At 38.2% G+C, this 14979-nt stretch overlaps 1 protein-coding gene across 3 annotated transcripts in view; it reads right to left on the bottom strand.

Moving 5' to 3' along the window:
- Positions 1 to 14979, bottom strand: part of thsd7b.S (thrombospondin type 1 domain containing 7B S homeolog) — a 209509-nt gene that overhangs the window by 43725 nt on the left and 150805 nt on the right. For all 3 annotated transcript variants that reach the window (XM_041578308.1, XM_041578310.1, XM_041578309.1), the window contains 2 exons: positions 12147 to 12341; positions 6281 to 6544 (listed from right to left, as the gene is read on the bottom strand). In XM_041578308.1, the coding sequence (XP_041434242.1) occupies positions 6281 to 6544; positions 12147 to 12341 (459 nt within the window). The remainder of the gene's footprint in view (positions 1 to 6280; positions 6545 to 12146; positions 12342 to 14979) is intronic.

Below are 14979 nucleotides of genomic sequence, written 5' to 3'. Positions count from 1 at the left end.
ACTACTAATGGAAGCAATCTATTAAAATCCTTCCCAGAAGAGTAGAAGCTATAACAGTAATGAGAGGCTCAACTTTATATTAATCTCCTTATCTTGCGAGTGAAATGTTGGACAGGCAGGTGTTTGGAAACCTTGGGCAACATAGTGTATACAGTATTAAAAATAGTAAAAATCTAGCCCAAAGATTGCTTTCTGGTTTCCAAGGGTGATTTCTAATCACAATTATACATTACAGTTTACTAAATATGTATTTCTAGATTAAATACTTTAATATACTTTGTATGAATTCCAATCAATAGTGAAATCAATGAAAATGTATCTGCTAAACCCTACTGTGTGCACTGCCTTACATTCAGGTGCATTTAGGTTTCCTTTTAGCTTCCATTTTTAGATAACAGAGAACATCCAGCTGACATTTCCAGCACATTTCGTTTTAACGACACAAAGCCCCCTAATAAGTAGCAAAACCTGACCCTGCTGCCTGGATTTTGACATCCTTTTCTACTCTATTTTGGCAGCAGAAATGCTCTACAGGGATGTCGGGGCTCCTGACTGTACAGTATATCATTGTGCAAAATAAGCTTCATTAAACACATTTTTAATGGATTCAGGTTTAATAAAATACATTTGAATATGCATATAATTATATAGCAGTATTCCATGAATGTATACAGTGTGGCCTCCTTATGTGTAATCATGAATACTGATGAGCTTTCTGTATTGGGTACATTTTCTTGATAACATTTTTTTTTAAGAATTACAATATAAATTAGAAGAGATCCAATACTAGTAATGCAGTAGCCAATATAATTATAAAAAGGCTACACATGTCCTAATAAATATTTTTTACTTTTTAAATTATATTTGGATGTCTTCTAGTTTATATTGTAATTCTTAAAAATGTATGGCCCTTGGACTGGGAGGCCATAATGTGATTTTTCTTTGGACTATGTTATTAGGCTTCCAAGAGCAGAGCTATACACCATTCTTTTCCTTATTTAAATTTTTTTTTTGACTCTTTAGCCACCCTTAATAATTTAATGGACTGGTGGCATAAAATTGCTTCATATACAGTATGCACCTTCACATATACAGATGCAGCCACTTTGGTTTGTCTGTTTGACACAGAATAACTAAACACAGATATCCCATTTATCTCATTTAACACAGAAAACTGTGACACAACATCCCATCTAATTAAAGCATTCACCATTGTGAACAATGGTGCTTTGGTATGCTAATGAAAAGGTTAAATGCATTAAATGAGTTAAGATAACTTTAGATAACACAGTTTCTTCAATTAACTCTGAGTCATGACGCATTTAACTCACAAATCCAAGTGGCTTCATCTGTACATATGAACACATATATTGTATCTATCTGTAGCAGCTATAAGTAGATATTACAATGAAGAATTTCATATTTGTTGCAGCACAGCCCCTGTACTGATTGACAGTCCCTTCTTGCTTCTTATAAGGGAAATTAAACCAGGTTAAAAATTAAGATTGTGGCTACACAGCCTGACATCTTGGCATCTGAGAAAAAACTGACATTTTTAAAACAATTAAAAAGAAGTAAGTGAGGGGAATAATTATTTATTGTTTGCCTAATATTTCCATTCAACGAGAGATTTTCAGACATTTTCATTAAATATCAAAAATATTCATTCATAGTCAAAAATATTACTGAAGCTCAACTCAACTGTCCTATAAACTGGGCCCCATTTTTCACTGCACTGTTCCCCATAGTTTGTGAACTACTGCTGCAGACAGATACAAAGGGAAATTTAAAAATAAGGAATCATCTTCCAACACAAGTGCAGTGTGCAAAATGCAATGTCAGACACGTGTTTTATTCAAAATGCAGCATTTTTTCCCCATGGCAACCGTGTTGAACTGCAGGATCCTGTGTGGACACAAGTACCTTAATGAAATGCATCAATATGCTATCTCCCATGCATCCATTGTAGCCAGTGGCGTAACTATATGTCACTGGGCCCCACAGCAGATTCAATTTAGGGCCCCAAAATATTGATAAGGTGGCCTGTTCTACCCAGACATATTAAAATTGGCTATTAATTAGGGCCTCACTGGGCCCCCTATTCTACTGGGCCCCCCTGCAAGCGCAGGGTCTGCTTCCTCTGTAGTTACGCCCCTGATTGTAGCACTTGCAGGTACCTTCATAAATCACCCCATATTATGCCTTCAATGGAATTCAGGGCCAGATTTAAATAGCCACTTGCAACCTACCCTTGTTTGCAAACCAGTTCTTTCTAACACTCCCCCCAAATGCACACATCTCCATCACTCCTCTTCATGCTCCCCTGATGCTGTTCCTTCCAGTCGGCAGCACCTCCTGAACTTTGCCGCCCAGGGCCTAGGCCTTTCTGACCTGCCCACAAATCAGGGCCTAATGACATTTATCAAAATGACAAAAAAAAAATATTTAAAGCCAGAATTTTTTTTCCACATTTCCCATTGTATAGAGGAATGAAAAATAGTAATGCTGAAAAGTAATAAAAGCAAATTTCACTTGGGCATAAAATCTTTTTAGCTGCAATCAGGAAAAGCCCCAAAGAAGTGAACTGAATTATATTTTTCGCACACAACAGAGGCAACAGTAAAAGATCTCTCTGACATTTCCGGTACATTTAATTTTAACAGCACAATCCCCTCTAACAAACAACTTCTCAGTAAAAATATGACCCACTTTCCTGGATTCTGTTTTCCTACTCTTCATTGGCGGCAGAAATCCACTAGAGGGAATGGCAGTCTAGCAGAAAAAAAATTAACACATGTTTGGCCTAATTGTATAAAATAAATACAATAAATACATCTGCACATAATAATACCTAAATATTACATTTATATGCAAATATATATAATTAATATAACATTTATGGAGTTGTACAGCAGTTTGTAACATACCAGTTCAGAGCACTTTTCAGAAAAAGTGCCATCTTCTTCCCTTCTCTCAATTAACCCTGGCACCCTTCTGGGATCTTCTTGGTATATCTCACAGCAAGGCAGGAAGATAAGGTGATTATGGCATGTAACTCTGTTACTAAGTACCCCTGGTGTTTTTTTCATTTTTTGCAATGAAGAATAATGCTGGAATAGGTTTGAAATTAAATGATTTTTAGTCATTGGGGTGAACCAAACAAACTGTCACCCCCACAATGATTTTGAGTTTCTTTGTTCTTTAAATATAGTTTATATGAGGGCCACTAGTAATTTATGAGTCTTGTGACTCCAACTCAATAGATAAAAGCAGAGTTCCCCCTCAAGGAAGAAGGGATGATGTAGCAAAGCCTAAGTCAGGGCTGGAGACACAGTAAGTGACTGTAGGACTGGATATTATGCTGAGCAGAGCATTGGTATAACTACCATGTGACCATGGGAAGGCCCTTGGTATAAGGTTATGGTAATGCCTCTCCCCAGCTGCTTCAAACTTCACCTTTTGCTTGCTAGCTGAAGGTTGTGGGTAGGGGGTGTGGTGAGGTCACAGAAAACATGAAACCACTACTCCCCAAAGATTTTTTGCAGGGGGGCCCAGCACATCGATCATACACCACTGATGCTAAGGTGCATAGTAATAAGTAGCATAGTATCCGAAGTACTAGTGTTTAGAAGGCAAATGTGTTCTAGCCTTATGCCAAGGTTATTACTCACACACTATTGATATTCACACACAGGCACAGCATTCTCCCCTATGAAGCCTCCGGGTCCTTTTCATGTAAGACTCATTGGCTAGAGTGTCATTAGCTGTACAGGGGCCCCTTCTTGCTAAGGAACTGTTACCCCTGATTCTCTGTGACAACCTCACTTATAAGGCCCAAACTTCTCCCATAGGATCTCCTCTAACCTTCACCTGAACACTCAATTCCCTTTCTCTGGAGCACAATCACCTCGGGGCTTTAGCCCAAAATATAAATCCTTGTTGGGGCAACAGACTGTCCATGCTCGCTAGCCCTCTCTACCTTTCACTCCTAAGTGAATTCACTTGCCACTGCTATCCACTAGCTAGCCCTAATGGTACCAATCTTCTGGAAGGGTCTGGCCACTGTAGTCTGCTCCTACTTCTAGATCTTCCAGTCCAAAAAGAGGAAGTACCTCTGCAAGGCACTGTCTTATATAGGCTCATATGTGGACTTGGCACCACCTGCAGTTTGCATTACAGCATAGCCTCACTAACTACATTATATAAATAAATTCTTTATTTTTACCCCTTTACAAAAGGGCCCCATACACAGCCAATAAGATACTGACTCAGCCTTTCAGCAGATTTTTTCTGCCTGGGCATGACCACCAGTGGACTTGCTTCAAATAACACAAACATTATATACTAGTAGCAGAATTTATTAGACTCCAAACCAGCACTACAAGAAGACTCAGCTCTTCAATGAGGTCTATCTGATATAACCAGCCTTTTTTTGTACCAAATCCCTTTTTCAAGTCCAGCATTTTACCAGGACTCTGTCTTGCTCATAACAAGGTTATGGAAAACATTGCTAGATCAGCCATTCAGTTCCAAAATCTAGTAAACAAATACGTGTTAACCCCCAAATATACCTGACCTTAAAGCTGTGCTTCAAGGAGTATTAATGGGAGCAATTAAGCATTTTAGCCAAATCTCACCTTAACTGGTCTTCTGTTTACACACCTCCCAGTCAAGGCTCCAACAGCTTAAGAACAATTGCTAACTGCTGTCCTATAAATAACATTAAACTACAACTACTACTTTTGTGTCCCTTAGTGCTGCTGCACCTGCGTCCCGTGAGTTGTAAATGTGCACTCTTGCCTCCATGCTTTAATATTATTTTTGAGGAACAACTCTGCACCTAACTTGTGGTTTCTTCAGAGTACCATAGGGCTCAATCCAAAAGGTACTTGAAGTGGTATAGTTCAAATCAAGCAAAATAGGAAAGGGGCAGCAAATAAAAAGAAAACCCTCGTTTGGTTTCCAATTACACTGCTGGAATGTAGCAGGTGTAGATACTATAGACAATATTATTTATATGATACTGTATTTTCCTTGATTTCATCAATGTGCTCCGTCTGCTAAATGTGATAAAACCCAAACGCTGCAGGGAGCATGTCTCTTTATGACTGATCGTCATCTATTTATAAAATACCCAGACACATGTTATCTCTCATCAGCCATGCATCATCCTGCCTATACCTACATGATAATATTATCTTTAATAAGCTGAAGCTGCTTACAGTTTATAATGGGAGTCAGCCGAGCCCAGAGTCTGAATGTGCTTATCTAAAGTATTATAGAACTGCAGTTACTGTGCAAAGAAACAAGATAGTTAATAATAAACAGTAGAGCAATGCTGAATAATCTGATCAGCACCAAACACAGAGCAGCAACTGTCAAATAAACAGAAAATTGCTTGCTTGTTTAGATGAAGATATGGCTTACTACATAAAATATTATGGACTGCACAATAGCATGGATCCAGAGTAAAAAAGAACATACAGTAATGATATCATCTCTATGTACAAATAAAGGTTGTGATCATTTCATGGTGAGCTGTTAATGAAAATAAAACATTAACATTGTGGTAGTGAAACTGATAGTATTGATGCCTTGAGCATGGAAGTCTTTGGCATGTTACCAGGGTACTTTGCAAGAGCAAGAGGTTTGACTGAATCATTCAATGGACTGATTCAGTTGCCAGTTGACTGATTCAATGGACTGATTCAATTGACAATTGCCAAGTGCACCCAATGGTAGAGACCTGTCTCAATATCCCAATGCAGTCCAATGGATCTTCTTTACCTGCCTTGTAAAAAATTGCTAAACATCTGTTGTCTGGGCTAAATTGGTAGCTCAATGTGCACCAAACTACCCAAGCAAGATCCTGAGGAATCTCCATGACCAATTGGTTGTGAGATACTGGCATTTAATTATGTTTGAGTCGCATTATGGATCCACCTCATTATGGGCAACAGTCTAAACACTTAAGGGGCAGATTTATCAAAATGTGAGAACAGTAGTCAACACAAAAAAAACTCACTCACTTTCTATTTATTCCTTTGGGATTTTTAAATGCATATTTATCAAATGTTGAATTGATTAATAGGATTATAAAAATCTCATAGGAATAATTAGTGAGTGAGTGAGTTTTTCTGTGGTGACTTTTATTCTCACATTTTGATAAATCTGACGCTTAGTCTATTGGGAGACATCTCGGATAATAATCACCTAACCAGGACCAGAAATATGTAATATGTAACAGCTTAGAATTATGCTCCTAGTATTAACAGCTTACCGGAACTGTCACAGAGAGTTGTGTCCACTATCCTGCCACCTGAATCATAACAAGCATTAGCTTTGAAGCGCAATCCTTCGCCGCACTGCCTGACAGCTCCTGCCTTACTCATTCCTAATGGCTGCTCTCTTTCTGCTTTCGGTATGATGCAGTCTGACCAGTTTCCATATGGATGAGACTGAAACGTTTCGCAGGGACACATCTCTGATTCAAACAGCAGATAAACCTCAGCGTCTTGACATTTGTCCCGCTTCTTGCTCCTTCCTGTTACAAAAGAAACCACAATTGTATGATAAAAATAAGTTAAGGGGAAATGCAACAGTTAAAGAAATGTTCCTGTTTGGGAATGGCAATTAAACGCCAGTTCACTTGTTTAAAATTCCAAATGCCTGTTTATGTTGAATTGAACTTTCTAGAGAGAAATATCCATATTGGCATAGTTTTATGGTACCCCTCTCTCTAGGTTATGAGAAAATCAAATGAATAGTCCTCGTTAAGGCCATTAGTGAACTGCTTAGCTAGCTACACTCACAATGACATCATGCCATACCTCCTAAGCTCCTTAGGGTTGCCACCTGTCTGGTTTTGACATGGGCAGTCTATTTTTTCAAGGGGCTGTGCAGTCCAAAACTGACTGTTTAGGTTTAAAGGTCAATCCCAAATCAATTTACAATCCCAACCCCTGAATGTCACCATCCTGCCTTCTGATGTCAGGGTCTCACACCCTCAAAATCATCACCCTCCGGGTGTCATCATTCTGTCCCTTTGTCTAGGTTAACATGGCAACCTTCAGGATGCTAGACCACACTTGAAATGAAATCTTCTTAGGACAGTTTAATACACTAGGAGTAGTCATTGGGAGGTAATAAAGATTATTGTGGCCAATAAGCTTTGAAAATACAGTGGCACTAGAATTCATTAATTATCACACTTGCACTTCCAGCTAATGCTTTTGTGATTCACAATGACCCCTTGAACAGCATCTCAAAGCCCACTGAGCATGTTCAACACCACCAGAACTCAACAGTTATCCTTAAATCATCTTGGATAGTAAGTTATAATGGACAACTATGATGACATGGATCATAGCTGTTATTAGACTGCTGAACCTCTTGGCAGGTACAATTACGTCAGTAAATAAACGATAGCATTGTAAGCAGAAGCATTTTCATTTGATCTGGAGAGAATAAGCTCTAAAGGAGCAGAAAAGAGTTGTGCCATTATACCAGCATCTACAGTATAGGAGCCAGCATGAAATCTGTTTAACTGATTTGCTGTATTTGGAAACATTGTACAATAGGAAATCAGGTTAACTTCAATTGAAACCTCTCAAATGACTAATAGAAGACCTCAAGTGCCCAGTACTCAAATGTGATAAGAATAAAATGCCATCTATAGCCGCAGTCATGTTTGTGAAAGTTGAAGTGCTTTATTGAGAGTTCTGTTATTTTCAATCAAGAGCTTCTTTTGTGGTCCATTCAATGCTAAAAGCAATTCATTTGTATTGAGAAGCAAATTAATAACATAATCACCCCCCCATAAACCACTCTCTAGCATATACTGCAAATTACTGGTTTAATGGCTTGGTTATTAAGCTTTTTACTTAAAGGTGAAATCTACCACTATATTAAGTTTTAGTATGGACACATTTTAAGCAAACTTTTACAGTTAATTTAGGTTGAAAAAAACAATACTCTTTCAAATTATTCCAAGTGTATGTCTTTTCTTTGTATGTCTTTTAAATGATTACTATTTCTTTTTTTGGTAACGTTTTATTAAAGTTTTTAAATATATAAAGCATTGTATAGAATATGGTAGACATCAATTGATAATATTGCTGACCGTTGCTAAAAAAAACAGAATAGTATTGTACTTAATCATTGTTGTCCACACAGAAAAGGTGTAGAAACTGTAGTATTAACAGCAAACATAACATTTTCACAGAATAAATTAATATTATGCATGCAAGTAAACTAAGTGTTGGCAGACAGTATAAATTACAGGCAGAGGTTGTAGCCCGTATAAAAGTCATTAGGAGGGTCAAGTGGCTAGGCCTCCAGTTCCCATATGGTCCAGATATCTAAATGCAGCTTTGAATAGCAGCAATTTCTGAATAAAAAGATTTTATTGGTATTCATGCTTTTGATTATAAACCATGGTAGGCAATTTCAGATTCTTCCTCATTACTAGTCAAGTGGCCATTAATATCTGGTTAAACAGTGCTTGCCCACTTTGAGTATTTTTAGAAATTCTTTGGCCAACAATAAAGTGGTGAAGGTTAGAGGGACCGAACAAGCTAATAGATGGCTTAAAAGTTCACCACTTCAGTCCATATTGGTTAGATAACTTGTCAGTCCCCAAAAATGTGGGCAGAGTGCCTTGTGTACCATAAAACTATGCACAATTTCTCGAGCATATGGAGGATAAATGATGGAAACGTTTTTGGAGTCCAGAGTGTAATACCAAAACAACATTTTATAAAGTATTTGTTTTGTCTAATGCATATAACCATCTTTCAGAGTTATCCCAATTGTGGATGCAGTACATATTAGATAGAGGTTGTGGAACATGTAACAGTGCCTATGTTAAAGGATATCTGGAGGTGAGCATGTTGTAAATTTTAGTGATAAGACCCCTTCTGAAGGTATGTTGTAAATAAAACCCTTCTGAAGTAGTCCATCAGTCGCCAAAGTTTCAAATGCAATGGGGAGATTTAGTTTGGCATAAGAAGCATATTCAAGAAAATAGCAGATTTGAAAGAAATCAAAGAACTCGATGTTCACCTCTGGCTGCTGGTCCTGAATTGCTTTAAGTGTCAGAATAGCACAAGTATGTTGATACAATAGGTTATAATAATCTTGTTGCAAATTAGGAGAGTAAGTTGGGATGTTGAGAGCATTGTTGAGGATATTTGGGTTGCAAAGGGCAATGTCCATATGAGAGCATTTTGGTAGAAGTCTTTTGCCAGGATATTTTCAATATGACCCTAAACAGTCAGTGTATGGGTTCTACTGGGACCTGGCCAACTGTCGCCTCACTTGTGCAGATTCATAGTATTTTTATAAGTTTGGGACTCCCAGGTCCAGGTTTTGTTGCTGTCATAATCACTAATTTAGTTACACAGTGTCAGCACTGACTCCAGAAGAAATTGTCTCTTTAGTATACGAGAATAGATTGCTATTGATATTGTTTCAAATAATTAAAGATATTTAGGCAATATTTTATTTTTTTAACTGCAGTTTTCCCAGACCTTCCACTTACAGTATAATTAAAGTTAGCCTTAAGTGCTTCCAGGTTCCTGTGTAGGATGTTCAGTGGAAGAGCCTCAGTCTATGAAGCCTTAGAAACATTCTGCCAGCTTCACCACTTTACTCCCCATCTTGGTCAATCTGCAGCCCTGGCACTATCCCACCTCTTCTTGACTAAGATTTAAGAGCTTATGGTAATATTCATGGAATAGTGTGCCAATTTGGTTTTCTAGTGAGTAAGGTTTGCCGTTTATTAGTTTTTTTATATAAACCATGTTTAGTTTAAAGAATGTCCTTTTCAACTTGTTTTGTTTGTTTTCCTTAAATTAGTAATTTGGGCAGAAAGAAGGTCTGCTCCAGTTTTATTGCATTTCCAGATCTCTATGTTGTCTATGGATTGCAGAATTCACTAACATCATTTCTTTTTATAGGCTGTTAAGGTGATTAAGTGATCTAATCAGAGTTTTATGGGTTTCCTATAGAGTGTATAGTGAGTCCATGGCTCCCTCATTTAAACTAAAATACTGTTTTATGTATTTTTCAGCTAATTTAGGAGCTTTGTGTCATGTAAAAGGGTTTTGTTGAGGCACCAATGAGCCCCTCTAGAAGGTTTTTTGGGGCATGGTGAGACCAAGAAATGGCAACATTTCTGTTGGGTATTGTTAGTGGAGGAAGAGCTCTGTGATGAAAAAAATAATCATTGTGGGAATGAACCTTGTGTACAGGGAAACAGAATGTATATTGTTTCTCTGAGGTTAATGCACCAGGCATCAAATAAGACAGCTTGTCTCATAATGCATCTAGACATGGTGTGGGCATCTCATCTGGTGAGATTAGAAATCTGTCTGTGGTATGAAAGTATGTCAGATTAAGTTCAACTCCAATGATGATGTATGTATGGTTGAACTCTATAAATTCTAAAGAAAAAAAGAAAAATTAAAAGGAAAAAGGAAAAGCTTCCTGTCACGGACCCAGTATGCATAATTTAATTTTAATAAAGGTACAGGAACTAAGTCCAGGTCCCAGGTGGACCAAGGCAGGTTCCTCTAATTGGAGGTGGGGTGGTTATTGCCATGGTGAATCCACCCACACACTGGGTGGAACATAACAAGGAAGATGTTGTTATATTGGGGAGGATGCCTTTTAAAAGAAACATCAGCAATAGAATGTCAAAGAGATGCTTTCTGCAGTATGGCTGGGAGTCAAGAGCCCCAAGGTGGGGATGAGCTTAGTGCCAATATTGGGGAGCAAGGCTGACTTCAGACTTCAGAGAGTTGCAGTGAATTTTGCTTATTATAGGTTTGGGTGGGTGGAGTGAATCATTCCTAATTCTGGCCTAATGGATTCGGCATTTTGAAGTTTTGTAATGCGTAATTCTGACATGATGGCTAACACTAACTTGAAAAGGAAGACTGATATGATCTGCCCAGTGTAATAGATTGGTCTTAGTGGGTATGGCTTTCTTGTTCTGGTAATAGTTGAAGCATGCAATGATGTTTAGAACTCATGAAAAGATGTGCTCTATCTAGGTCATATGAAGGTACTTAAGGCTTTGAGGTTATCTGGAGTGTCAGATGGTGGTATCTCCTCTAGAATTCCCCATCATTTTAAATTCTGCCTTCTGAACCTCACATATATCCTTTTTTGAAGAGAAGAATCTTTATTTATCAGTCTTTGGGCTATATCTAATTTATCATTGCATTTGCATTTGCCCAAATCAGTGAGATCTCACTGCAAATATTTAATGACAGTATTTCCAGCAGCAGAAATCTTTTGCGTAATGGTTGATGTCAGAACTTATTGAAGATGTGCAAGCTGGTCACTTTGGATTTGTGCAGTCAATGAGTGCTTCAGGGACTGATGCAGAGGAGTTAATAAAGGAGAATGTGAAGTACTCAATGATGTGGGAGAGAGGTGTGGTGGTGAGTCATTATGGAGGAGTAGTGTCAGACTTGGATCCATCTTAGGAAGATTGCTGCTGGTCTTTGACCACAATAAAATACTTTTCACTTTTGCAAATGGGAGTATTATTTATGTAGATAAACAGCATGGCATATATTTTAAATCTTCTACATGTGGTTTTCTTGTAGCTTCTCAAGGACTGGAACCAGCCCAATGGGACCTCCTGCTCACCCAACCATTTGAATAGCATACCTATACCATAGACATTTACAATTACTATAGGAGAAAAGAAGAATAGATACAAAAGGTAAATGAAGAGTGGGCCTGCAGTCAAAGAATTTCTGGTGGGCTCCAGTCCCACACTGAACTTCTACTTTTTTCTAACCAGTACCCCACTTCACAGATCACCAACCAGGAACATGCATAAGTGAAGAGCAGGACCAAGTCAGCTTCCAGTATCCAGTAAGGCTCATGTTACTTCTATCTCTGAGGAGTTCCTAACATGGCGGATTTGGGAGATATATTTGTGTACAAGGTAACCTATAAAATTATAATAGTAACTTCACACATGCAGTAGCAACACCTTTCTGGTTCTCTTAACGTGAACAGTTGTGAGGGTCCTGAAGAACCTATGTTGAGATTCTGAGGGAAAGTGATTTCACTAGATTTGGCAAGATAGTCTCTAATGTAATAAGCAGCAGTTGAACACAACATACCTGTGAGTGATCGCTTCCTCGTTCGTGATAAGGTACAGTCAGAAGAACAAGGAGTAAATTTAGACCACGGGGTGAAAGTGCAGTCATCTTTGCAAGGTATGTGGCACTCTTGTACCAAATGAGGCACTGGCCCTGCCCATTTCAAACATGAAGTCATATCCATGGCACGGCCATCGTCAGTGATACATGTTACTTCTGGAAAGCAAAATTTAAAATAAGACAAACCTGTTTGGCTTTGGCTGCAAATGTGTTATAATCTTGATAATTAACAGAACAGTGTGATTTCTTCTTCAGTATTTGAATAGATAAAAAAATCTTCTCTGAGGCACTGCTATGAAATCCAGGCTGTGTGCTGAGCTGAATAGTTTACTTTATTAATTTATTTTATCAATGTATTTGAGTCTGTTCTATACAAATCCTGCCGCTACAAAAGAACAATTAACTGCTACTGACAAAATAACTTCTGAGATGCCTATGAGTTTAAGGCCTCTGCGAGTGTTACTTTCAGTATGATTGATTGGTTTGCTTGTTAAAACATGACAGAGGTACAGTCTCATTAAGTTTTAATGCAGAAGAAAAGCAAACGAACTTCATGAAAGAGATGGAGCAAAGAGGAAAAAATCATTCAAATATTTATGGCACTTGATTTATTTTCTGCTTAGCATTGTGCAGAAAATCCTTTGATAGATAAATTCGGACATTGTTCTTTATTTTTTCATTTGTATGGACTTGGATAAATCTTATCTAATAATTAATAAGTGGGTGAGTAACTGCGTTGTGAAGATTGGGTTCTCTGGATGTTGCAAAGGAAGTAAGATCTATTTAACAGTTAAAAAAAATCAGCATAGGAATGCATTTCAACCTAGTTGGTCCATAACTAGTAAAAGTCCAAACACATTTATTTTTACTGATGTATAACCATGAACAATTCTATATGATGCAAAATAGATACCACAGCAAACTCCACCAAGAGAACTTCAAATTTCCAGTATTGTGGTGCACGGCATCTTTCAGAAGTCTATGGGGCAAATTTACTAAACTGTGAATCACCTAACGCTAGCGCAAATTCGCCAACATGACGTCATTTCGTTACTTCGTCGATTTATTAATGGGCGCTGGCGTAAATTCGCTAGCGAAGTGGAAGTACTCTAGCGCTACTTCGCGAAGTTGCGCTATGGCGAAGGGACGTAACTACACTAATTCACTAATTTGCGCATTTTACTGAACGTTACCTCTTGCGCCAGACTTGCCTTCACCACCTCAGACCAGGCGAAGTGCAATAGAGTAGATAGGGATTGCTTCAAAAAACACTGGCGTCTTTTCCTTTTTTATGGGTGAAAGGCTGAAAAAGATTGTCAATTTTTTTGGGGGTATCCTCCTTCCCCCCTACATTTCCTAACATATGGCACCTAACTATACAGTGGGCACATGTGTAGGGCAAAATAACAACTCTTTTATTTTATGAAGCTTTCCCAGCTTGTGTAGTTTAATGTATTTGCTGCTACATATATGTCCATTGTACTTTAACTTGGCACTGTATGCAAATTAGGCATCGCTAGCGTAACTTCGCTTTGCTCGATGAATTAACGTGAGCGAAACTTCGCTACCGTTGGCCTCCCTGAGCGCAACTTCAGATTTTAGTGAATTAGCAGCGCCCTGGCGAAGTGTGGCAAAGCCTGCTCTAGCACAACTCCGCAGGATAGTGAATTAGCCCCTATGGGTCTTCAGGATTTTGAAGTTCTCCTGGTGGACATGATGTTGCATGTGACAATTACACAGGGGTTTTGGACCTATACACCACAAGGAAAGAACTCAAAGCAGTTTAAACAATGGCTGGGGAAACCCCAAAAAAGTCTGTCAAGGGCGAAACAGCTTAGCTGAATTGACCTTGATATTTTAAGCTTGAGAATCATTTTTTGAATGTAGTTATTTTAACTACTTAATGTTTGTATATGAGGGACATCATGGAAAATGATGGCATGTCAACTTGACATTATGGGGCAGATTTACATAGGGTCGAATATCGAGGGTTAATTAACCCTCGATATTCGACTGCCGAATGTAAATCCTTTGACTTCGTATATCGAAATAGAAGGATTTACCGCAAATAGTTTGATCGATGAAAAAACGATTTCTCTTTGACCTAAAAATTGATAGAAAGCCTATGGGGACCTTCCCCATAGGCTAACATGGCACCTCGGTAGGTTTTAGGTGGCGAAGTAGGGGGTCAAAGTTTTTTTTAAAGAGACAGTACTTCGAATGGTCAAATAGTCGAACGATTGTAGTTCGAATCGTTCAATTCGAAGTCGTGGTCGAAGGTCAAAGTAGCCAATTGAATGGTCGAAGTAGCCAAAAAAATAATTCGAAATTCGATTTTTTTTAATTCTATTCCTTCACTCGTACTAAGTAAATGGGCCCCTAAGTAGATCTTGAAACCTGGTGGCTTTGTCTCCAGGCAACTGCTCCTAGGATAGCTGTAACTTAGTATAGCTCACAAGACCTCAGCATATAGTTTAAAGCCACATTTAAATGACAATTGAGTCTTACGTTAGAAGGTATGCCCAGGTGCAATCTTAATATGTCAATTGAGTGAGACTGGCTTTGCTCACAATGACTCTAGCTATCAGTTAAATGTCAATATGAATAAATGTAATATTTAAATGAATGTTTAACTTAAATTGAATTAGTGAGTTTTCCATGCTTTCCATGCAACATTTCAGGAGATAAGAGATTCCTGACCCATAGACTACGCCAGTCTGGTTGTCAGGTGCAAAACTACTGTCATAAGATAAGGCTGCTCAAACAGTCAGATTAACAGCTACAAGCTGATCTT

This window comes from Xenopus laevis, chromosome 9_10S, assembly GCF_017654675.1.
Source record: "Xenopus laevis strain J_2021 chromosome 9_10S, Xenopus_laevis_v10.1, whole genome shotgun sequence".
In the NCBI taxonomy this organism is placed as follows: domain Eukaryota; kingdom Metazoa; phylum Chordata; class Amphibia; order Anura; family Pipidae; genus Xenopus; species Xenopus laevis.
Note: the sequence above shows the minus strand (reverse complement) of the source record. Positions and strands in the feature narration are given on the sequence as shown.